Genomic DNA, 25390 nt, shown 5'->3' on the forward strand with positions numbered 1-25390 from the left:
GTTGAGCCCAGGAGTTCGATACCAGCCTGGGCAACATGGTGAGACCTTGTCTTTAGAAAATTAGCCGGGCGTGGTGGCCTGCGCCTATAGATCCAACTTCTTAGGAGGCGGAAGTGGGAGGATTGCTTGAACCTGGGAAGTCAAGGCTGCAGTGAACTGTGATTGTGCCACTGCATTCCAGCCTGGGTGACAGAGTGAGGCTCTGTCTCAAATAATTTTTTTTTAATAATTGGAATTATATTATTTAAAAGGGTGATATTTATTTATATTCTGATATCTGTCTGGCATCAGCTGTTGTCATACATGAGTTTGGAAATAACGACTGGCTTCTAGATAGCTCATCAGTTCATTTTTCTGAGCTTTTGTGATTATTTTAGCCCTCAGCTGGACTACTGCTAAATCCCCATGGCAATAGGATCCCCTCTGATTGCTTGGTGAAGTGATGGTGATTTAAAAAAAGGAATTTATACACAGACACAGTGATGGCTCTCGAGATGTCGAATAGTTGTGAATTACTTAGGAATTGCTCTCAAGATAGAACATTTGGAGGAATAATTAGAAAAAGTATGCTGCTCTTTTTTTTTAAAAGCAACTTTATTGAGATACAGTTCATATACCACAAAATTCTTCCTGATTATTTTTAAATAAAGGGAAAATATTAATATGTGTTCCACTACAAACCATTTCCCCCTATTTTCAAGGATAAACAACAAATATAGATTTTAAACAATAAGATTATCTTTTCAGTATTATTACAGTGACCTTTAGCATTTTAAAATCTACAAGCAAGCAAGGCTTCAGTGGACCATGCAGAATGTTCTGGTTCCCTGTGTTGGAGAAATACAAGTTTCTATGGGATAAACAAATGCACATGCTGGCCAATCGTCAGAGTGAAATACCAAAAAATTCCATTGTGGAGTAAGCGATAATCAGATTATAAAGAATTAAAGTAAGAAAACACTCTTTGGGTTGTAGGTAGAAAAGAACATGATAAAGATTATCCTCATATCTTTTTTCTTTTCTTTTCTTTTTTTTAAGACAGGGTCTTGCTCTGTTACCCAGGCTGGAGTGCAGTGGCATACCAGGGCTCACTGCAGCCTTGACCTCCTGGGCTCAGGTGATTCTCCCACCTCAGCCTCCTGGATAGCTGGGACTACAGGCATGGGCCATCATACCCAGCTAATTTTTTGTGTTTTTTGTAGAGAGGGGGTTTCACGATGTTACCCAGGCTTGTCCTCATTTCTTGGTGAATCTGTTTTTTCCTTTAGAGCTGATTTAAACTTTTTTTGTGAGAAATACAGCATCTATATAGAAAAGGTAGTTAAGCCCGAGAACCAGCATCATAATTAGTATAAAGCCAGCACCTTTGTAACTGCTACTCAGATCAAGAAATAGAACTGCTGGCCTCTTAGGAATATGCCATATTTCCCCTTTTGATTACGACTTTCCCTACTTCAGTCTTCCAACCATGACTTTCAGGCAGATTATCTCCAAGTATACATATATACACACAATATAAAACCATATATCTATATGTATAATGTTACCAGTTGAGTATGTATCTGTAACCATTAAAGTTTAATGTTGCCTATTTTATAAGTGTGAAGAAATGAAATCAGGTGTTCTTCTTGGCTCAGCATCAGGTTTGTGAGATCCATTCATAGGAGCATGCAGTACATGGCTTGTTTTCATTGTAATCTGGTATACCATTGTATGAATGTAAATGTAAGTACTTGTTCATTTGATGGTTTGTGGACATGTGGCTTCTACCCAGGTTTTTACTGTTGCCTGTTCTGCTTTGGACATTAGGGTCTATAAAACCTGATACACATGGTGTGAATTTTTCAAAGTATGGTTCCTCTTTTGGCAGTATTAGCATAAAACATGTTAGAAATGTTGATTCTTGGGCCCCACCGCTGACCTACATTCAGATATCATCTTGGATGGTATATTATGTATGTGTATGCTTATTCTAGTGACTGCCTTTGCTCAGGATACTTTTGGATCTTCCGGGTTGGAATCCATTCATGATGGCACACACGTGTATCCACGCAAACACACACTCCCCCATTCCAGTTATTTAGCAATTGACTCATTGCTCATATTTGAAAAAAAAATAGCTTTATCAGTTTGGATCAAATGTTTTGTTATTTTCAAAGATAAAATAAACATCCAAAAGAGAAAGATTGTTGCCAGCATTGAAGATATTCAAGAAAATATGCAAAAGATTGAAGACCTGCTGAAGGAGGACCTGAAACAGGTTGGGCAAAGCACTGTTCCTAGAACGGAAGCTGCAGGGCCCTGTGGAGAAAGCAGTACTGACTCTGGAGTTGAGCAGATGTGGGTTCAAACCCACATGTACCTGTGACCAGCAGTGTCATCAAACAGAGTTCTGCCTTTCTCTGAGCTTCAGTTTTCCTCCTATGCAAAGAGGGGATCACATCTACTACCAAGATGCAAAACAATTAGTATATAGTGACGGCTCACAGGGCCACATTTATACTATGGATGCATTTTGGTCATATTTTGGTAACATAATCTGATGTGGCTGACTGTGTCATGGCTTCATACCTTTCATACTTTTGACTTTTGTGCTTTCTGCAGGAACGATTCCAGGTGAAGAATCCTCCCCATACATACATTCAGAAGCTCAAAGGCTATCTGGATCCAGCTGTAACCAGGAAGGTAAGACAGATTTGTTTACACTCCTCGTTGTTGCTTCTTTATTAGCGAGCAGAATCCTCCTGCATTGGAAGAGACCTTCCTTCCTCTGCATTAGAGCCTCTGCCAGAGCCTCCACAAAAAACCACCTTGGGAGACCAACAACGTAAGAAGACAAAGGAAAACAAACACCCTTCTCACTTGAAGATGTGTATAAAAGTTCTTTCCTGACATGAGAGTCACATACCTCTGATGGTTATTGAGTCACTGTTATTTCCAATTACACAGGGCAGTGAGTGCAGTCCAGAGGTGTTTAGGCCCCTACAAGAGCGGGCTTGGCAAAGGGAATACTTGCCTTTCAGTTTTTTATGCCTTGGTGCATTTCCAGAGACCTTGAAAAAAATCACTGGGCCTTTGTCATCCCAGCTGTGCACTCACATCCTGTGTTGATGCTTTTAGCAGCTCCCCTCCTACCCACCCCAACCCCTGCCCCTGGCCTGAGAAGGTAAGGAGAGAATAGTTGATTCCATTCTCAACAGACTCTCTCCTTTTACAAACAAGCCCTGCTTTGTGCAGCCACACAATTGGTTTAAACTGATGCCTTGTGGTAAAGCATGTAGCCTGGCACGGCCCTGTGGGCCTGAATCAGTCCTGGGATGTCTCAGGGCAGAGCTGTCCTTGCTCAAGATGGGTGGAGGGGTGCTTTACCAGATAGCGCTTGTTTTTCTATTGACCTTCTACAACTCCTGCTTTCAATGCTCCAGCGAAAATATCTCAGGCTGATTCTCTCTGTTGTTTCAATGTGAGACTTATGAGAAAAGAACGCTATACTTTACCTAGTCAGCCACTATTTCTGGGGCTCTTGATGCTTGTATTAAAAAATTTTTGGCTCGGGCTGGCTCAAGCCTGTAATCCCAGTGCACTTTGGGGAGGCCGAGACGGGCGGATCATGAGGCCGAGATCGAGACCATCCTGGCTAACCCGGTGGAAACCTCGCCTCTACTAAAAATACAACTAGCCGGGCGCCGCGGACGGCCTGTAGTCCCAGCTACTCGGGAGGCTAAGGGCAGGAGAATGGCCTAAACTCGGGAGTATGGAGCTTGCAGTGAGCTGAGATCCGGCCACTGCACTCCAGCCTGGGCGACAGAGCCAGACTCTGTCTCAAAAAAAAAAAAAAAAAAAAAAAAATTTTTTTTTCTTTATCTTCTACTCTAACTCTTCCTCCCCTCAACCCCCACCCCCACCCCAATAAAAAAAAGTCCAGCAAAGGAGAACAGCTATTATTTCCTTTTGGAAGTTTCCTGGGTCTTTCTCTTATGGTTAATATGTAGACAAGGGGAAATAAAATCTAGTAGTGATGATGACAGTGGAGTGCAGAACTTCATTGCTGGCTGTATGTCATATGTGATTTGAATGTGACACAATCTTGAATCCAGGAACGTACCTGTCAAAGTATCATTGATACTTCTTCCCTCTTAAATGTGGCACACACGTTTCTTTCCAAAAGATCTGTTGTCAGGTCCTACAAATGAAACCGTTGCTCAGTTCTTGTTAATTTTTCTCATTCCTCCCTTTCCCTAAGAACGTGGCAGTCTTAATGTCATCAGTTTAAAGAGGTCTGTAAAGGAAGATACACCCAGGCCGGGCATGGTAGCTCACGCCTATAATCCCAGCACTTTGGGAGGCCGAGGCGGATGGATCACCTGAGGTCAGGAGTTCAAGACCAGCCTGACCAACATAGTGAAACCCCATCTCTACTAAAACTACAAAAATGAGCCGGGCATGGTGGTAGGTACCTGTAATCCCAGCTACTCAGGAGGCTGAGGCAGGAGAATCCCTTGAACCCGGGAGGCGGAGTTTGCAGTGAGTCGAGATTGTGCATTGCACTCCAGCCTGGGCAAAAAGAACAAAAAACTGCGTCTCAAAAAGAAAAATAAATAAATAAAGAGACAGCCATATACACAAAACACATTCCCAGATGGGTGTTTTTCTGCACTATTTCTTTGCAAAGGGACAGCAAGATCCTATTTTAGAATTGATTTCTAAACGTTTTCTGAAATCCCCAAACTTGTAACCTTCAGGCTAGATGGCTCAGACCTCAGCATTGAGCCCTAATGCTTACCCTGAGCTGAGTGTGGCAGAGATGCTGATGTTTATACAGAAGACTGAGACCTGAGACCTTTCCTCATGTAGAATTCATCCTATCTCCAAAAGATTCCTTCCACATTTTTCCAGTTCTGAATAGAAGGGAAAACATACGCACACTCCTAGAGAGTGCTGCTTAGGCCCCCATTTCCATACCCCACATGGAGGAAGATGCTTAGAAGGAAGAGAGGTGGGCTTCCTCCTGGCACAGTCCCAGTTTTCCTTTCGATCAGCTGTTTCTGGGTTTAGGCAAAGAGAACAAAGTGAAGCAAAGCAACAAATAAGCTTCCCAGAAAATGTTTTGCTTCCTCATAAATAATAAACTGGAGCAGGACAAAACATGTCTGTTTGGACCTTCATTCCCGACATTTCTGCCCTAGCCCATGTGCGTTCACCTGAATGGCCATGTTTGGTCTGTGCCTCATTTTTCAAAATCAGTCATTCAGCTCAGAAAAAATAAAATGGATGGTGGATTAACCACCCCTGCTTTAATTCTGTCAGGAGCTGGCAGGAGGAAATGATCTGTTCCATACAACATAATTGTAATGCTTAAAGCCTGGGGAAAAAAAAAGGAGATTTGTTGAAATAAGACATGGCTTGCAGTTAAAATGAGCTTAAAATTCTCAGCTGTATTATGGTGGGGGAGAAAAAGATTTCAAATCGAGGCTTTAAATTTCAGCCAGACAGTCTAGGCTGGGCAGTTTTCCTTTAACTGTGTCTGGAGTCCTCGAATACTTGATTCGTTAATCTTTTGTGCAAATTGAGTAGAAGATACTTAATTTGGTTTTTAAAAAATTTTTTTAAAAACATTTTCTATTTAGATTATCTTCTAAATAATTTTAAATGAAACCTCTAGGGCAGGAAAGGAAGAGCCTAAATTAGATATCTCTATGAACAGAACTCTCCAAACCAGCCTCCTTATTTAATACCAGGAAGTGATTAGTCTGTGTTTAAAGGAGTCTGGTCCCTTGCTGGCGTTGCAGTTGTGAGATGAAACCTATTGTAGGGCTCAACCTGGGCTCAGCTGCCTCTGTGGGCTCATCCCAGGCCTCCTTTGATAGGGAGGGAAGGGAGAATAGCACAGACCGCTCACAGATCCTCTCTGGCTCCCCAAGGGCACATAATTTCTCTTCAGTTTAAAGCATTCTGGATACATTTTAGAAGTGCAAAGTGTTAGCACTCATTGTGTATATATTAGAGAAGTGGACTCCAAGACTTCTTGTGGCCCAGAATCTAACCGAAAATTGAGCCGTTCCTAAGGAGTAAAGTCAGTTTAGTTTACCTCTGTTATCAGGCGGTTGCAGAAGGGTAGTGCCTAGGTAGCATAGTCAGTGCCCAAAAATGCTAGCGCTGCTGCTGTTATTATTACCTCATCATGTTTTGATATAGTTACCTGGTTTCGATACATAGCTCTTAGCCCTTCAGCAGACCATCTTTTATACTCCGCTATACCCTCAGTGCTACACTGGGTGCCCTTGTGCCTGATGGCATATGTAAGGGCTGACCTTGCCCCGAGGAAGCAGAAGGCGGCATTGGGGCTGGGTGTTAGTTCCTTTGTATTGCTATAAAGAAATACTTAAGGCTGGGTAATTTATGAAGAAAACAGGTTTATTTTGGCCTACAGTTCTTTAGGCTGTACAGGAAGTGTGGTGCTGGCATTTGCTTCTAGTGAGGGCCTCAGGGGGTTTACAATTATGGCAGAAGGCTAAGGGGGAGCAGGCGTGTCACATGGTGAGCAACAGGGAGGAGGTACCAGCCTCTCTTAAACAACCAGATCTCGCAGGACCTCTTTAGAGTAAGAAGCCACTTCTTATCGCGAGGACAGCACCAAGCAGTTCAAGCGCTATCTGCCCCCGTGACCTGAATACCTCCCACTAGGCCCACCTCCAACATTGGAGGTCCTATTTCAACGTGGGATTTGAAAGGGACAAATATCCAAAGCATATCAGGGGCCCAGCAGAAGCAAAGGCTGCAGGGAATGAGTCAGAAGTGCGCACAACACAGAGCTTGGAAGGCTGAGTTATTTTCTGACAACCACCTGTGCAGGCAGCTCGAGACTTAGGACTCTGACGTGGGAGTGGCCACATTGGAGCAGCCAGCACATCTGGAAATGGTTGCCTTAGCTGTGTGACCAGAGACCCTAGAATTTTTTGTCTCCTTTCTCTTGCCTTCTCTATGGACATAGCAGACTGCCTGCTCCATCCTACTGACTCTCCTCTACTCCATTCCTAATTTTTAGCTCCAAGGAAGAGTTTAAAGAGCGAGAACACCTTTAGCCGCCCATCCTGCACTACTTGCCCGCATTCTTTTTTTTTTGACATGGAGTCTTGCTCTGTCACCCAGGCTGGAGTGCAGTGGCACGATTTCAGCTCACTGCAACCTCTGCCTCCCAGGTGCAAGCAATTCTTGTGCCTCAGCTTCCCGAGTGGCTGGGATTACAGGCATGTGCTACCATGCCTGGCTAATTTTTGTACTTTTTTTTTTTTTTTTTGAGACGGAGTCTTGCTCTGTCGCCCAGGCTGGACTACAGGCACCTGCCACCTCGCCCAGCTAGTTTTTTGTATTTTTTAGTAGAGACGGGGTTTCACCGTGTTAGCCAGGATGGTCTCGATCTCCTGACCTCGTGATCCGCCCATCTCGGCCTCCCAAAGTGCTGGGATTACAGGCTTGAGCCACCGCGCCCGGCCAATTTTTGTACTTTTAATAGTGACGGGATTTCTTCATGTTGGCCAAGCTGGTCTCGAACTCCTGACCGCAGGTGATCTACCCACCATGGCCTTCCAAAGTGCTGGGATTACAGGCGTGAGCCACTGAGCTTGGCCTTTACTCCCTTTTCAAGCCAAGGACTGTGCAGAGCCTCCTCATTGCTGGGAAGTGGTCTAGGAAGCTCTGGGATTAGGTGCCCTCCAAACTCTCAAGTATGCCACCATTTCTTAGGCCTGTTTCAACAGAAGAGGGGAGTGCCTCTCTTTTTTCCATCACATTGGGGATATTTTTGTTTCCTATTTCTTACTATACTTGGATTCTGGAAACCTGACATGGTCTCTTTAGATTGTCTTGGGAATGGCATTTACGGAGGAACTGTGAGACTATCGTCTTCCTTGGGCGCCCTGCTTAGAAGCAGCTGGTGGGGAAGCCAGGGGCTTTCAGAAGAAGACGACAGGGTAACAGAAGCCTGCTGTGCTGAGCCGTGCTTCAAGCCTTCATGGGGCACCAATCCAAGGTGTGGTCGTAGCTCTTGCCACCCCACATTCTGGAATCCTCACTTCCATCCTCCTTCCTTTTCTTCTTGTCCTTGGAGCTGAAGGACTCTGTGTCCACTGCAGTTGTGGCAGCAGAGGAGAGAGGTCCTTTATATCCTCAGCCAGAATTCTCAAAGCTCTTTCCTGTAAACAGTGTAACATAAAGGTGGTTCAGGTTCGTAGCACAGATAGCCTGGAACTCTGCTTAGGAGGCGCTGACATCAAATTTTCTTCCTTCAAAGTGGCCTGAGACTGTCACTTTAAATAAATATTTCTGTAGGAAAATGTGTTCCAAAGGACTGATGTGCAATGTAGCCCATTGGTATCTTGGAAATGATTTAGGATCAGGAGGCTAGAGAGGTGTATATTAACACATTTACTATCAGAGGTGGATTCAGTGATGAAAGAAGCCCCGAGGGAGTGCTGGCAGGGCAGGTGGGGAAGGTTCCTACCATTTCCTGATAAGAATGTTTCCCTATGCCTAAACTGTGAAAACAACACAGCTTATGCTGAATGCCTCTTTTCCTTCTGGGAGTCTGAATTTTTGTTCTGTACTAGACAGAGAGTTGCCTGTTAAACCAGCTCCCAATAAGAACCTGGCCACTGAGTCTCTAATGAGCTTTATGCGTGTTGTCATTTGTGTCTCCTCGGGGAGAGGACTCCTGGAAGATTGCACCTGGTTTCCTGCACGTTTTATCCCATGAACCTTTTCTCTTTGCTGATTTTGCTTTGTATTCTTTTGCTGTAATATGTCATAGCCACGGGTATGACTGTATGCCGCTGAGTCCTTTGAGTCCTACTAATGAATCATTGAAACTGGAGGTAGTCCTGGGGTCCCTGACCCATAGGAATACTGGTGAATATTGTTGTGTGTGGGGGGTAGGAAAATAAAATCTACTTGCTGAAAGGCACATTTTTGTGTGTCTTTTTCTAAAACAAGGACTTTTTCTAGTCCTTTCTCAGTAGCTAATTTTCATAGTGAGGAAAATGTGTGTGCTCTGCGACAAAAAAAGGGAGGGAAGCCCATTTTAGAAGTGAAGATATTTTTCATATTGTGTTAAATTTATTATAACTGAGCGTCAGTTATAGCAGTTGCTAAAATACTTTGTGTGAATATGTGTTGTTAAATTATAGAAATTCAGACGGCGTGTTCAAGAATCTACACAAGTGCTAAGAGAACTGGAAATTTCTTTAAGAACCAACCACATTGGGTAAGTATACCCCTTTAACATCTTAGCTCTAAAGCTTTTGGACACTTTACAAAGTAACTGAATCATATCCAAAGAATTGAGCTTCCTTATGGTTCATTATAAATTAAAAGACTGAGGTTTTAGTAGATGAAACCTTTGTTAGTACTCAAATTACTTACTGCCCAAGAATCAGCAGAAGCAAGACAGATAGTCCTTGATTTGGAATTCATAACAATTCTATATTTCTTTTGCGCGGGTGCAGTAAATATGGACACTTGGTTTCATGTTTGCATAACAATTCTCTGGCAAATCAGGAACTCCCAACAGTAGATGTAGACTGAGATCTTGGAAAATCTCTAAGCTTTTACTGTAGTTCTCCAAGTTGCTGAGTTGAAGCTACTTTATTTCCCTTTCGTTAATTCTCTAGAGTTTCTGGCCAGAAGGGGACGGAAGCTGGAATAATGTCACTTGACTCACGTCATTGCACTCAGACACATTCTCAGTCTCTTTTTCATACATCTCAAAACCTCAGGACCATGAAGTGTAAATCCACTCTGGGAAAATACAGTTCAGGGAATCTCTGCACTAAGCATTCTGAGTTTCTTTCAGGCAACAACATGGTTGCTTTGCCTCAGGCAAGTACAGCGGTATTATATTCTCCCTTACCCCTGGGTGGCCTAATTGTACCATGTCTTCAAATAAGATGGCTTCTCTCTGAGGCAGAATGATATCAGGTATCCTATTTTGTAACCCTCCTTCTGCCCAAAGCACCTGCGTAACATTTTGGGCAAGCTATTTAACCCCTTTGGTTTTGATTCTTTGAGCTTTACAATGAGAGGACTATCAACTTTTAGATCTTTTAGAATTTTCCCATGACATTCTTTGCAAGTCTATTGGAAATGAATTTTGATGTATATATATTGAGCTTTAGTTTTACAGAGTATCCTGTAACATACAGTAAGTCCTCTCTCATTGATAGGTTCTTCTTGGAAACCATGAGTTTAAGTGAAATGATGTTATAAAACCTTTTCCTCCCTCATCAATGTCATAATGAAATAATGTTATTTGAGGTTAAGTAAGGACTTGATATGGATTTATTATGTAGATAAAACTTTATTTCAGACTGCTGTAAGCCATTCAAATGGTTAATTAGCATAGTTATTTCAAAATAAACTTTTAGAAATTGTAGAAATGCTATTTTGATTGATAGGTGATGGAACTTGGGTAAGAATGTGCATTTCTTAAATGATAACCAGCAGGTTTGTCACCTTGAGAATGAAATATTCAGAAAATGAATTAATTCTAGACTTTGTCCCTGAAAATGAGCTATAGAACAAAGAATCATAGAATCATGATTTTTGAACTGGAAGATAAATTAAGAATTGCCTAATGCCTCATTTTACAGATTAAAAGAATTAAAGACCAGAGAAGGTGAGTGAATTGCACAGTCTACAGCTGTAGAGCCAGGTGCTTTGGCTCAAGTTGCTCTGTTGCTTTTCCTGTATGACTTATGCTGGCAGCCGTTTCCCTGAAAGTAAATAAGATTATCAGGGATCTGGGATCAAAGCAATGAGGCTTGTCTGCTGGAGATGAAGATGGTGGTAGTTTAATACTTTTGGGCATTTAAACTAAGGACATTTAAATACTTTCCAGTATTTATGGATAAGGAACTAGATTAGATTTTGTTTGGTCCAACCCTAGGCCTTTGGCCCTTTTAACTGAAAATGGTGGAATGAACTGCAACCAGGATTTCTACAAATTGTCAAAAAGCATTTCTTAGGTTGGGTGCAGTGGTTCACATCTGTAATCCTAGCACTTTGGGAGGCTGAGGTGGGTGGATCACCTGAGGTCAGGAGATTGACACCATCCTGGCCAACATGGTGAAACCCATCTCTACTGAAAATACAAAAAATTAGCCAGGCGTGGTGGCGCATGCCTATACTCCCAGCTACTTGGGAGGCTGAGGCAGGAGAATCACTTGAACCTGGGAGGTGAAGGTTGCAGTGAGCTGAGATCACTCCAGCCTTGGTGACAGAACAAGACTCCATCTCACCAAAAAAAAAAAAAAAAAAAAAAAAAGCATTTCTTTAAGCATTGCTGAAGTAACGTGAAATTGACCATCAAATACAAAAGGAAGATGATCATTTCCAACACAAACTTGGCTGAATAGAAGAACCTTGGTTGGGTTGAAGCCAGTGCAGTCTGCAAGCAATTGGAGTGGTTTGTTGTTGAGGATACTCTAGGCATGTTGAAAGATTCTTACATTTCTTTCATCTTTACCGGGTGAAGTTTTCCCGCGCCCACCGCCTATGTGAGGTACTCTGAAAGCCTTGGCTTTAGCAGCAGAAAAATTGATGGAGATGCATTGTCTGATTGTATGCAAGCAATCACTAGCATAAACTTACATGAAGTAAAACCACACAACCAGAGTTTGACCATCTTGCCTGTCCTGAAAACCTAAACCTGAACTCACTCTTTCTTATGTAAACTAACTGGCTTGATCTCACTTGATAGGGATATCTTCTGAAAAATTACTCAATAATGACTAAAACAATCAGTTGCTAAAATGAAGAATTCTTGAAATGCAAGATGCTATATGAGGAAGCCATATATTTTATTGTACTGTTTAACATACTGTAATAGATAGATAATTCAGGGCTGAGTGTGGTGGCTCACGCCTGGATTCTCAGCACTTCAGGAGGCCGAGGCAGAGGATTACTTGAGCCCGAGAGTTTGAGACCAGGGTAACATAGTGAGACCTCGTGTCTACAAAAAAATAAAATATTAGCCAGTCACAGTGGCACGTACCTGCAGTGCCTGAGACGCTGAGGCAGAAGGATCAATTGAGCCCGTGTGTTCGAGGCGGTAGTGAGCAGCCACTGCACTCTCTGAGTAACAAAGTGAGACCCTGTCTCAAAAAATAAAAATAAAAAATAAGTGCCCATTTGCTCAAATTTGTGCTATGCCCCTTTCTAGTTATTTGACCTTAGATAAGTTACATAAGTTTTCTGTACTTACTATGTGACCCAAGTTAAATTCTCATTGATGAAATGATATGATAAGACTTACATCATAGGAATGTTGTAAGGATTAGATGATATAACTTATAAAGACCTAATAAAGGGTCTGAAACTTAATAGTTACTCAATATATGATAGTTGTTTGTTATGCTTGTTGCAAATAATATCTGTAGTATTCAACAGTATTATATATCTCCAAGGGATTCCCTAAGGCAGAGAGTGTTATCATCTTTATCTAAAATCATCCTGACACCCAGGAGATTATGATTCCCAGAAATTAAAAAGGAAGGATTACATTTACAATCTACTTGTCCTAAAAAAAATTGTTCTGGGCACATGCTTGCTTTTCAAGGTTAAAGACTTGAGCTTTACCGAGATAACATTCTGAGCTGCAGCTTTGTCAAGCAAAGGGCTTGTTCTGAGTTTTGATATAAGCCTAAAACTCTATAAATGGAACAATCTTCTGAGAAAGAAAATTAATTTTCTCTGAGTCAAATTGAAATAAGAATTAGACTAGAAATAATCCCATTCACTTACTCTTAGGAACTATAATAATAGAGAAGAATTGGATTATGACTTATCTAAGCTTTTGAAATTACTTGAAATACCCTTGAAATGATCCACGTAGTGTTAGAACACACTGGCCATGCAGTGTGAGTAGGCAGATGCCATGGTGCTTAAGATGTCAGAGTGATAGGATTTAAGTTGTGGTGAGGGTGAAGTGGACAGATTTACCAGCTTTATTCTGTGGAACTGATGTGTACGCTGTCTCTCCTTGCAGGGAATTTATTGTAGTAAAGCTGCCTATAATGATAGAAAATTACTTTCCATCCTCAGTGGAAGGTCACAGAAGTTCTGAAAGATGCTCATTTCACTTTCTCATTGCGGTATACAGAGAACAGGCATGAGATTGCAGAAGGAATGTGGCAAGTTCGCAAGGAGGGGAAGGAGGTTTGTAGAAAAGGGAAGACGCTGAGGAACTGCTTAGTTAATGTCGTCTTCTCTCCTCCCGCCAGACTTCTTTATGAATCAGTGCTGGTTGAGCCAGGCCAAAAGAAGAAAGACAGGAGAGTGACAAAGGCTGCTTTTAACATGCATACAACATGTATGGTTGTGTGTGTATCAAGCTGCCTTATGATTAACTTATTTCTAGATGGTACTTTTTTAGAAACCATCAAGGTTATAATCATTTTGTTATTTATTAAGCACTGTGTTAGGTGCTTTATATTTGTTATTCTGTGTATTTCCTACAAAAATCTTACTGACCATTACGCCTGAATCCCTGTTTTACAGATGAGAATACTGAGGGTCATCTATTAAGTACCTTGCTCAATTCCACACAAGTTAGAAGCACCGAGATTTGAGCCTAGATATAGTCACTTCTAAAATTTGTTACCTAAACCAGCAGTTCTCACATTTTATTTTGATTTTAGAATGCCTTTATACTTTTAAATTATTTTTGAACCCCTATAATCTTTTGTTTAGATGGGTCAAATCTATTAATGTTTACAATATTAGAAATTAAAACCGATATATTTTAAATGTCTTTAATAAAACATTTATTTAATAAAATTTAATTTAAATACATAAATATAAAATAAATGTTATATATTAATATAAATATTAACACATTATAAATGAATTTAAATGACATGTTTTATGAAAAATATTCTTCAAATAAAAAATTGGTGACAAAGGCTACATTGGTTTAATTTTTGCAAATCTCTTTAAAAACTGGATAATAGTTGGCAGCTAGATTCTCTTATCTTTTAAGAGTCAACATTCAGTTTGTTGTGATCTGTTTTGATTGATGTATATGAAGAAAGTTGGGCCTTAAACATATGCACACTTAGAGATGAGTTTTTTTAATGGTCTTTTCAGATAATTGTGGATATTCTTTTTTTGGTAATACCCCCAAAATTGAACGACTGGTAACTGATTCTTACAGATAGCTATAATGTAGAGTCTGAAATCATATCAATGAACTTTTTGTGCTCTGTTATATTAAAATCCACCGGCCAGGCGCAGTGGCCTGCAGTCTCAGCAACTTTGGAAGGCCGAGGTGGGCAGGATGGCTTGAGCCTGGGAGTTTGAGTCTAGCCTTGGTAACATGGTGAACCCTTGTCTCTATAAAAAATACAAAAATTAACCAGGTGTGGTGACATGAGCCTGTAGTCCCAGCTACTCAGGAGGCTGAGGTAGGAGGATCACTTGAGCCCAGGAGGTTGAGGCTGCAGTAAGCCATGATTGTGCCACTGCACTTCAGCCTGGGCAACAGAGTAAGACCCTGTCTTAAAAAATCCTTTGTGCTGTCTTGCACTTTGATTGGGTCTTTTTATCCATACGTGAACTTGTGACATGATTTCTTAACATCATGCATTAGTCATTTGGAAGATCAGAATAACTCAGTGAAATCATGTTTCTCAAATGTTGAAGTATATCACTTTGCAATATTTTTAAAAAATCACATTTGTTAATAACCACTAGTCTGATTAGAATATATTTTAAGTATTGAGAAGCTGTCAAACGGATGGTGGTGAATACAGGTTTTCCAGAATTCTAATTTTTGTTTGAAAGCTCAAAGTTGGTCATCAACAACAAATACTGTGTTGTCCCTGAAAGGACGGGCTCACTTCATATTTGAGTAAATGTCTGCCACATACCCCAAACTGAATCACCATAGTTTGTCAATCATTTTTACAAGTAAATTGACATTCCATGAAAAAATGGCTAGTTCAGCTCACAACTCGAACAGTTGCACAGGTGCTTTTCCTTGAGACAACCGTGCTACTTGGGCAGGTAGCAGAAGTACTTTATGTGAGCTTCCTGTTTTGTCACGCTGAAAATGAAAAAGATGTGTACTAAATGAGTAAGCTTTAATAAAATCAGTATTTTTTATTGCTTATCTAAGGGCATTATTAAGTGAAGCTGGCTTTTTCCCCCTCCTGAGTGCACGGAGTGACAAATACAATAGGTGTCTTCTTTGGTTGCAGCAGTTTTATACAGTATTTCTTTGGCATTATACATGTCAGTGTCAACAGAGTGAAAACAACCAATGTCCTAATATTTTTATGAAAACAGTTTTACCTTCATAGACACCCTGAGAGGGTTTCAGGGACCCCTAGTGGTGTATGGGCTATACTTTGAGAATCAGTTTGCAACACTGCCTAACAGAGTAGATCTGACCAGTGTTGAATCCACACAGTGCTTCTTTCTCTTGCTTTTCATGATTTTTCATCAACTTCAGTTCCCACTGTATGTCTGTAGGACGTCTCTCTAAAGGAGGCTGGCAAAGGGAATTAACTGCTTGTTCCTTTCTGTTGTGCAACTTTGGGCTACTTGGCTTGATCTTAGAAATTGAAAGCCAGGAACATCTCTTAAGACCTATATGAGGAGAAATAAGGTTCTAAGATTTGGGGAGACAGAACAAAGATTTGAAGTCAAGCTGTGACCAGCCTACAATAAAATAGTGACTGTTGGCATTGGCACTTAATCTCTTCCTTGCACCCAGTTTCTTCCAGAGCTATTTGTCATTGTCCCTGTCTTTTCCAGCTCCTAAGCATCTGATTTAGAATTTGTCTAAATTCAGATTTACAGCATATGGTAATTATATTGAATCCGTGAGGCACTCAGGAAGTTATGCATTCTGTCAGAGTCAGAAATAATTCAACTTTCTAAAACCTATAATTAACCAATTTGAAACTGTTTGCCTATTGGCAACATATTAAAAAGTGTGTGTAGCATGCACAGAGGTGAAATGGAAATAATTTGCTATGGGAACCCTAAATATATGATATAGTCCTTGCATGATCATTTACATAAATCTGCAAAATGAGGCATCCATATTCTTTGAATGCCTTTAGATTCCAGATACTGCTTTGAAAGTTGCCCGTTTTTATCTTTACCTGTTTTCTTTCCTTACTGTTTCATTTCTGTAGAAGTTCACTTTCAACTCTGATTGAAAGTGGCCGGTTCTCTCCAATACAGAAAGTTCCAAGTCAAGAAGGGGTAGGGACTGAGATAATAGAAAAATGGGGGCTCTTTTTTTCTTATCCATATCCTTATTGCTGAAATGACTTTGCTAAGCTAGCCTGATATCATTTGATAAAGGGGGGAAAGTAGCCAGCCCTGAAAGACTGATCTCATTCTTTCCTAAGGCAGCCAGGGGTGTCAGGACTAGATCAAATCCCAGGAGGAGGATCTTGTAGCTTTGAAAAAAATGTAACTGTATGACATTAAATCAGGGGTAGAATATGTCACACTTTCGCTGCCCTTTTAGGAGGTAGGCAGCAGGCTGTTACCTTTTACTCAGAAAATTGTCTTCGAGGCCCTTTCGCTCAAAGTCAGGAAGTGGAGATGGGGGCCTGGATAAGGACACTGCAGTGAAGTAAGAGAAGCCATTAGTGTTCTTTATCCCTGCATTAAAACATATGCATATTAGCATGTTAAGTGAATTGTAGCTCTGGCTGTACTTGGCTATTTCCTACCTTAAAAAAATTTAGTTTTTCATCTGTAGGTCACTTGCCTCTTGTCCAGTTGGTGGCTGAACTTTCCAAGTGAGATGGAAGTGCCAGCCGGTGGTTGACACAAGGGCAGGCAATGAGTGCATTCTGGATGGTCTGCACTCTACAGAGGCTGCGTCTGGAAAATCAACTGGAAGAAATGACAGTGGTTGTTTCTCTTAGCTCCTAAATTCATGTGTTCTTATGAGCCACTAAGAATATGTGAAACTGAGACTGCCCTGAAAAATCTGCCCCTACCCCCACCATGATTATTGTTCATATTAAAAAGACACCCACCACCAACGGCCAGTTTAAATTGTACAATCAGAGCCCATAGACCAGACCAATGGAAAAGCCTAAGCAGGCTAAGGGGCTTGAATTTAAAGATTTTCTAATCATCAGATTTTGATAGTGAGTTCCAGACTTTACGTCTCCAGCCAGTCACAAAAAAGAAAAAATTCTTTTTACTATTTCTAAGCTTCTAATTACTAGTATTTAAACGTGATCAATGTCTCCTGAGACCTAGCACCATAGAAAGTAATTAAAATAAATAAAAAATAAGTATCTAGTAGATGCTGTGAGATTGTGTATGTGGCTCTTTTGAAATGAAACTCCAGCCTCCACCAGTAGCCAGCCCCGTTAGTTTTGTCTAGATCTCATAACAAAGCCACTTTGTGAGGCCCACCAGGTGGTATTTTCTTTGCCACTGTTGCCACCCCAGGTCTCTCTTAAATTAAATGCTGTACGTTTACAGGCAGCTATGCCAAGTGCACAGGTTTTGCAGTTGCCTCTCTGAGGCACTTGGGGGGAAAACACAAGGCAAGCTTTCTACTTTCCCACTTTGCTGCCTCCTGGAACTACCTGCAGACCTGGGCTGGGTTTGCATCATGGAGATGACAGGACTAGAAGAAAGAATGAGCTTGAGGATGAAACAAAGAACCCCTTCCCCCTGCCAAAAATTAAAACAAACAAACAAACAAAAAACCAAATATCCTGATTCCATGGGATTGTTTTCTTCCTTTTAAGACAAAGACCTCAAGGGGTTGCTCATGCTTAAGGGATACTTAGTAGAATTGTCCTACTGTTATTTTAATAACTAACAAAACTGGCTTCCATAGTCACTATCATGTCCATAGCTGGTCAACCTTTTCAGCTTGGTGTTTCTGGAGGAAAGTAACCATTGTGGAATGCAGGTGGCAGATGTACCTTAAGTGCTATTTCAGCGATAGTAGTAGATCTTTTGACTTATTATTTGTTGGAGTTTGAAACTTAGTGAAGGCTTAATCAGGTACCATATGTTGTTTGAAGATGAATGCACTGGAGGAAATCTGTAAAAGGGGGTGGTGACATTTTACATCCACCTCCCTAAAGATTATGTTTGAACCCCCTATCAGGATTATTATGAAGAACAAATAAGAATGTGTAAACATTTTCCATGAACTGTGGAGCACCATTCAAATGCAAGATGTTATTATTTAAAAAAGAATTTTTTTAAAAACCTGATATTTGTCATCTACCGGCCTTGATGATGGTATGTGGTGCCTGCAGCTTTTTAAAAGGTTTTAACATTCATGGAAAAAGTTAAGCAAATCATTATCCCTATTGAATTTCTAGAAGCCCATAAACACTGGTCTCTCATTGGCTAGTTTAGTGGTTTCTGTAGCTTAGTGTGCCAAGGAGTCGAACTTGGATTTGGAATCCTGCCTGGATTTTTGTGGTTATGTTGTCATGTCCCCCGTCTGCCTCATTGTCCATAGTCTTGCTTCCTTCCACAAGCAGGCTGTAGATCAATTGTGGTGGAAGAAGTACATTAAGCAAGTGCCTTCTTTAAAGAAAGTTTCTTACAGATTATCTTAAATCCTCTAAGCAGTAAAATGCAAAGATGGCCCACGTGTACTTTTTGGCCCTTATTTTTGCACATTAAAAAGTTGTGGTTTTCTTAGTTACCATATCTGAAAAGCTCCTGCCTCATGTGAAGTAATCTAGGCCTTCCTCCCTATGTCCTTTCAGGCAATGAAAGTTTCTGGTGAAAAAAACCAAAACTTTGCACTGTGTCCTTTCCTTGGCAGGTCATGTGATCAATTTCTCCAATGATTTTTTTTTTTCCCCCCAACAGATGGGTCAGAGAATTTCTGAATGAAGAAAACAAAGGTCTTGATGTTCTAGTGGAATATCTCTCATTTGCACAGTACGCAGTAACGTAAGTAAAACTTGGCTTGCTTGCATTTGAATTTTTTGTGGTCACAGCAGATGCAACTCAGTGGTAAAGTTATACACCACACAGAGGGCAGAAACTCAGAAGCAGATGTGCTAGGGCTTAGGGAGGTTTGTTTCTATTTGGGTAACTAAAAACAAATCACATAATTAGTATTAGAAATGCCTTTAAGGCAGAAGTGAAACAGGTGAGTAAAAAAAAATCACCCTTAAAGGAGCCCTTATTTTCAAAAGTAATGCTTTCTTTAGGGCTTAAGTTATATATATGGAAGAATAGTCTAACAGTTAGTGAAAGAAGTATGTGATAAATCACTAGGTGATGCAAAAGAGTGACTCCCTTTTTATTTTAAAAATGATGTCTTCATGTATATTTATGTATGTTAGTAAATGCATGGAAAATGATTGCAGAAACAGATACCAAATACAGTGGGTAGGGAGAGGTAACAAGGTAACAAGGTAACAAGAGGTAACTGGAGGGAGAGGTAACAAGAGGCTGTTCCCTTTTCCTTGATAAGTATTTGTATTGTTTTGATTTTCTGCCTATAAACTGAAGGGGAGTAAAAACAGGTCAGAGCAGGAAAGAAAAATCAACCTATTTAACCTTGTTTTTGTTATTTCCTAAAATTCTCCTGTTTTCTCGACTTCCGGAATGATTTACAAGACTCAAAAGTGTACATCTGAATAAACCTTGTCTTCTCCACATTTTCTCCTTTAATCAAAAAACATCCTAGTATCCACAGACACACTCATACACACAGATTGAAGCAATAATGTTCATTAATTTGACTGAAAGACATTTCAGCCTTGGTGGTGTTTTTCTTTTCCATTCTTGTTTTAAAAGTAGTAACCTGTTTTTTAAATTTCTTCACTCCAAAAGAGTCCTAAGACTTAATCAGCTGTTATCTTATAATCCCCATCATTTCCTGGAGAATTTGTGAAGAGAAAGGTATAATTATTCCTACCGTATAGATGCAGAAACGAAACTATTGACTGAAACTGTCTTGATAGGTTTCAGTTCTGATACCTCTCATGTATTAGATGGAATGGACTAAGAAAAACCAATAGACAAGTTCTTACCTTCCTGAGAAATGCTCTTCAAAGGATGTTTCGTATCTATCTCCATTTCATCAAACACTGCAAGTCTCCCTTATGCTTTATATTATATGCCAAGAGAAAATACCATTACCTACCCTGTTGGGTGTTTTAAAATCTGGAGTGATATTTATGCAATTCAGAGAAGACTAAGAAATGTCAGGAGGAATGGGTAAGAATAGCATGCTATGTTTTCTGTTGGCTCTAATGAATCCTTTACCTACATGACAATAGAGCTTGGCAACCAGCTTTCCCAAATGTGCCTTCACATAAGACCAACCAGGAAAGGAGGTGCTCCTATGAGGGAGTTCCTGTAGTCTCTAGCGTAAGACAACAGCGCACAAAAGATGAGAATTCAGAGCTTTTGTTTCTCAATCTTGTACCTTTGTGGGGTTTTTTTTTTTTCAAGCAATTGCTTTACACTGTTTGCTTATTGGTTTTAGTTGGCTTTCATTAGATAACACATTTTATATAGATATATAATTTGTCATCTTTCTTGAAACTAATGGGTTGAAAAAATTTCTTGCTTTTCCTTGGCATATGACAATTTCCTAGCCCGTGAAATATGAGACAACAGGCTCATAGTGCGTCCCTAAAGAAGCAGCACTCTTTTCTTTTTCTTTTTCTTTTTCTCTTCTCTTCTCTTCTCTTCTCTTCTCTTCTCTTCTCTTCTCTTTTCTTTTCTGTGTGAGATAGAGTCTCACTCTGTCACCCAGGCTGGAGTGCAGTGGCATGATCTGGGCTCACTGCAACCTCCGTCTCCCAGGATCGAGTGATTCTCCTGCCTCAGCCTCCGGAGAAGCTGGGGTTACAAGCACCCGCCACCTTGCCGGGCTAATTTTTGTATTTTTAGCAGAGATGGGGTTTCACCATGTTGGGCAAGCTGCTCTCAAACTCCTGACCTCAGATGATCCACCCGCCTCAGCCTCCCCAAAGTGTTGGGATTTCAGGGATGAGCCACTGCGCCCAGCCTAGAAGCACTCATTTCTATGTGTGTTTCCTTTTTCTGCTGTGTGAGAGTGAGGATGAGCTGAGAGGAACACACGGTGAATGGCATGGGAGCTGCAGAGTAGCCTAGCGAGGGCGTCAGTGCCACGAGTGATTTCAGGATGCCCTCCTCGTCTTACCTTCTGTCATCTCAGTGATAGCTTTCTCTTTTTAGCTGTTAAAATTTTATTAGATTACCTCATTCTGACTCTTTTATGTTCAGCATTCCCTCCTGCAGCCAAAGGCATGACAGAATTGTGATCAGATGCCTCCATGGACTTTGTGCATCAGTCTCTGCTCTCTGATTAGTCTTTTGTAGGTGAAAGTCATCACCAATTTTCAGATGAAGATTCTAACCAAATATTTTATTTTGGCAGTTATACTTTTATAAAGTTATACTTTGATTTATTGTATGTATTATTGTTTTTTCTTCTGCAGTATCCTCTAAAATTTTCCTGAGGATATTAAGTGTAGCTGCCTTCTGATTGTTCTACTGTCTGATCAGGTGTTGATACGGATAGAAACAATTAATACAATTCCTTTTTTTTTTCTTTTGAAAAAGCAGAGTTACTGACTTTGTGAGGGGGGAAATGTATGGAGCACAAAAGCCTGTCTGTTTAAAAACTTTGTTCCTAAAACTATATAAGAATGAGCAACTTAAGTTGCCATTTATTCTAACATGGTTAACATGAGTAATAACCTCAAAAAATGTCAGAGAAACAACAGTCTGACTTTAAAGAGCACCACACTGGGAGGAGATTCCAAAATCAAAGCAAATCCATAACTTTGCTAGTAATGTATCACACATGCTTAGAAAAGTACACTTGCCAACACACTGGGAGAAAATGCTCAGTGAAAATTGATGGGTAGGAATAAATTAGTATAAGCCTAACATATTGACTTATTAAAGCAAAATGAAGACAGCTGTAAGATCTTTTCCCCCTTCCATCATACCAATGTTAGCGACTGGTAAGTTAGCAAGCCTTATAAAATAAAATACAAATAATATATCACTATTTAATTTTTGCTGTTCATTGTTCCATTATTCTTTTGCCAGACCCATTATTTGTCATTCTGTATTTTTAAAGCTAACACTGAGCCCATAGAAATTCCGTTGTATTTCCTTTCCAGTTTTCTTTGTTTACAAAGACTTTCCATACTAAGGTGCAGATGTGTTGTAGGAACAGCAAGTTATACCTGTTCATTTAAACACGTGAATGTGAATTTTTCAGTCTTCAATGGCATTTCTCTTTTGTTTTAGTTTTGACTTTGAAAGTGTGGAGAGTACTGTGGAGAGCTCGGTGGACAAATCAAAGCCCTGGAGTAGGTCCATCGAGGACCTGCACAGAGGGAGCAACCTGCCCTCACCTGTGGGCAACAGTGTCTCCCGCTCTGGAAGACATTCTGCACTGCGGTGAGTTCGTTTAATCAGGAGGCAACTTTGGCAGGGTGTACTGGGACAACAGGGTCCTACTTCTTTTGATGATTCTGGGCACTGTATCTCATAAATTGCCACAGAGCGCTTTCATTTACAATGACTCTAAATGAAAGTTTCTTTAGGAGTTCATAGGTTCCTTCCTTGGGTGATGTTTGATAACTTTAAATAGCTTCTGGAAACACCATACCTTGATTCAGCACAAAAGGTGAGAAAATTCTGCTGCCAAGTGATACAACGGGGTAGTCTCATAGGCAGATAAGGTTTTGAAACCAGGAAAATGTTGACATCCTGGTGGAGGTACTGTTTCCAGGGTAGAGGCAGCACTTAGCGATCTGGGGATCTAAAGAGCCCCTTGTTACCCTTTGTCCTTCTGCTCTCTTTCATTTCTCCAGTGGTAGCTCAGGGTGTGTGCTCTGGGGTGTTTTCTTAGCCATAGGTACAGAATGCCATAGTGATCATTTGTATTGGTGAGATGCCATGAAGCAGTGTTCCTTTGATTAGGTATGCTTCAGTTGTCAACCTTTTTTTTTTTTTTTTAAGATGGAATCTCACTCTTGTTATCCAGGCTGTAGTGCAGTGGCACAGTCTTGGCTCACGGCAACCTCCACCTCCCGGGCTCAAGCAATTCTTCTGCCTCAGCCTCCCAAGTAGCTGGGGTTACAGGCACCTGCCACCACACCCAGCTAATTTTTTTTTTTTTTTTTTTGGTGTAGTTTTAGTAGAGACAGGATTTCACCATGTTGGCCAGGCTGGTCTCGAACTCCTGACCTCAGATGATCTGCCTGCCTTGGCCTCCCAAAGTGCTGGGATTACAGGCGTGAGCCACTGCGCCCGGCCAGTTGTCAACCTTATATTTCTTCCTAAGTATTCCCTTTCTCATCTCTCCTGGCTAAAATAGTACCATGCTAAGGGAAGATTGGTGCTGACCACCTATACCAGTAATGGGTTTAATGTTGCTGAGGTTGTTCGTTCACTCATACCTACAATCATTCATTCATGGAAAAATATTTTTGTGCTTCTTATTTGTCAGGCATAACACTTAGAACAAATTGTATATTGGTGGATAAATCAAACTCCTGCCTGTCAGGACAGAGATATCATCTAGAACAAGTTTGTAAAGGTTTTCTATAGTTCATGATTTTCACACAAAATTTTATTAATAAAACCCTCATTCAAAAATGTTGCTTACTCTTTCTTTTCATTTTTTTCTATCCTACCCCCTTACTTACTCTTTCTTGCTTAAAGTGTTTCTGTCTTATTTCAGGCATGCTCTGGCAAGAGGACATTATTTCTCTGAGTGTTTACGATCACTCCGGGTTTTCAGTCATTGTAGTAGAATCCATATGTCAAATTGCAGTCAGTGAAAATGTGGCGTTCAAACCTTTGCATTTGGTTGCCTAATTACCTCTTGTCCCTTTGACTTGGGTTTTGGTCATGGAAAGTTAAACATTTCTCTGTAATAAAGTTCAGTTCTGCTGAAGGATTTGATGTTTGAGTATGATACCGCCAATAAATCATTCAGATTTTCCTTGTTTAGAACTGGAAGAAAATGTTAATGGGTTTAGAATGAATTGATTCACTATTAAGAGCAGTGTTTCAATTCACCTCATTATATTTGCAATAGGCCAAGGGTTATGCAACCTGCTAATCTGCATCAGCTTCACATGTGGGCAGGAATATATGGGCTGCTTTGGCAGATATATAAAGAAAGGCTAATTGTCTGAAGAATTTCCTGTTCACCTTGGTACTAGAATGGAAATTTTCACCACTAGTTTAATTATTTGTAAGGAATTTAATTTACAAAGTACATTTTAATTTAGTTTTCTATCATTGGACACTTAGAAAATATCATATATTGCCAAGCTACCACCTTAATAAGGATTCGTTTTTCTGGTTAATAATTCAGTATGCTTACTTTTTAAAGTATTTTTTCCAGTAGAGCAGAAGAATCGGGAAAATTTGGGAAACTTCCCAGGTTCAAAGAGGGATGTAACCCTGGATGCTGGAGGTCAAGGGACATCCAAGGCCAGCCTGTTCTGCTTCACAGTTTTGGTTCAAGTTGGATCTTGCTGGAATTAATTTCACATTGGAAAGTCAGACCAAAAGCATAGAGATAGGGAATTGTATCTGGAAAAAAGCAGGAATTATACATGTGCTGTTTCTGGTTGGCAGGTGTGCTTGAAGATGACCAGCTAAGAAACCAATGCCACATTCTTCTCTTTTGTGTTTTAATGTTTCAAGCTCAAGAACAGAACATTGAAATTTCCTTTGATTCTGCTGTATGGTTTCTAGTAGCTCAAGAAAGCCGACAAGGCAGTAACTTTCATGCCACTTAAGGACTTGACGCTTAGATTTTTGTTTTGTTTTTTGAACAATGTATATCAATAGTTTTCTAGCTCTTGTGGTTTGTGGATTTATGTCTGGATTCTAATTCTGTATTTGGTCATTGGATATAGCATCTGTGACATAAAAACAACAATCAGAAGTACAGGCATGTGGTACATTTTGCTTTTCATGTACCCAAAGATTGTTTACATTTTTTTCTCTTCCTCCTTCTCTCCCCTTTCTCTCTCTTCTGCACACACTGCCTTCACTTTTGGCTTTCTTTTTATCATCCTCCCTTTTCTTTCTACCACCTCATTTCTGATTTTCTTCTCCTCTTCCACTTTGTCCTTTCTCGTCCTGCTGTCTCCTCCTCCTCTGGTTTCACTAATCTCTTATGCCACCACCAGATTGGTTTCTCTGCCTGAGTATTTTCAGTTCCATTGCCATTACAGCTGCTTCTCCCCTCTTGCCTCTGGAGCAGCTTCAATATACACACTGATGATGAGGCTTCAAACCGGAAAATCTCGTAAGTCACAGGTGAAAACGACATCCAAGCGAGCTCACAGGGCATGGT

At 40.4% G+C, this 25390-nt stretch overlaps 1 protein-coding gene across 11 annotated transcripts in view; it reads left to right on the forward strand.

Annotated features, from left to right (window-relative positions):
• FMNL2 (formin like 2) overlaps positions 1-25390 on the forward strand; it is a 318205-nt gene that overhangs the window by 207411 nt on the left and 85404 nt on the right. For all 11 annotated transcript variants that reach the window (XR_635420.4, XM_009182240.2, XM_009182238.2 and 8 more), the window contains exons 3-6: positions 2605-2685; positions 9183-9259; positions 18877-18960; positions 22315-22467. Coding sequence is in view for 10 of the 11 variants with exons in the window: in XM_009182240.2 (XP_009180504.2) it covers positions 2605-2685; positions 9183-9259; positions 18877-18960; positions 22315-22467 (395 nt within the window). In the remaining variant the exon portion in view is untranslated. The remainder of the gene's footprint in view (positions 1-2604; positions 2686-9182; positions 9260-18876; positions 18961-22314; positions 22468-25390) is intronic.

The sequence above is a fragment of the Papio anubis genome, chromosome 10 (genome assembly GCF_008728515.1).
Source record: "Papio anubis isolate 15944 chromosome 10, Panubis1.0, whole genome shotgun sequence".
Classification (NCBI taxonomy): Eukaryota; Metazoa; Chordata; class Mammalia; order Primates; family Cercopithecidae; genus Papio; species Papio anubis.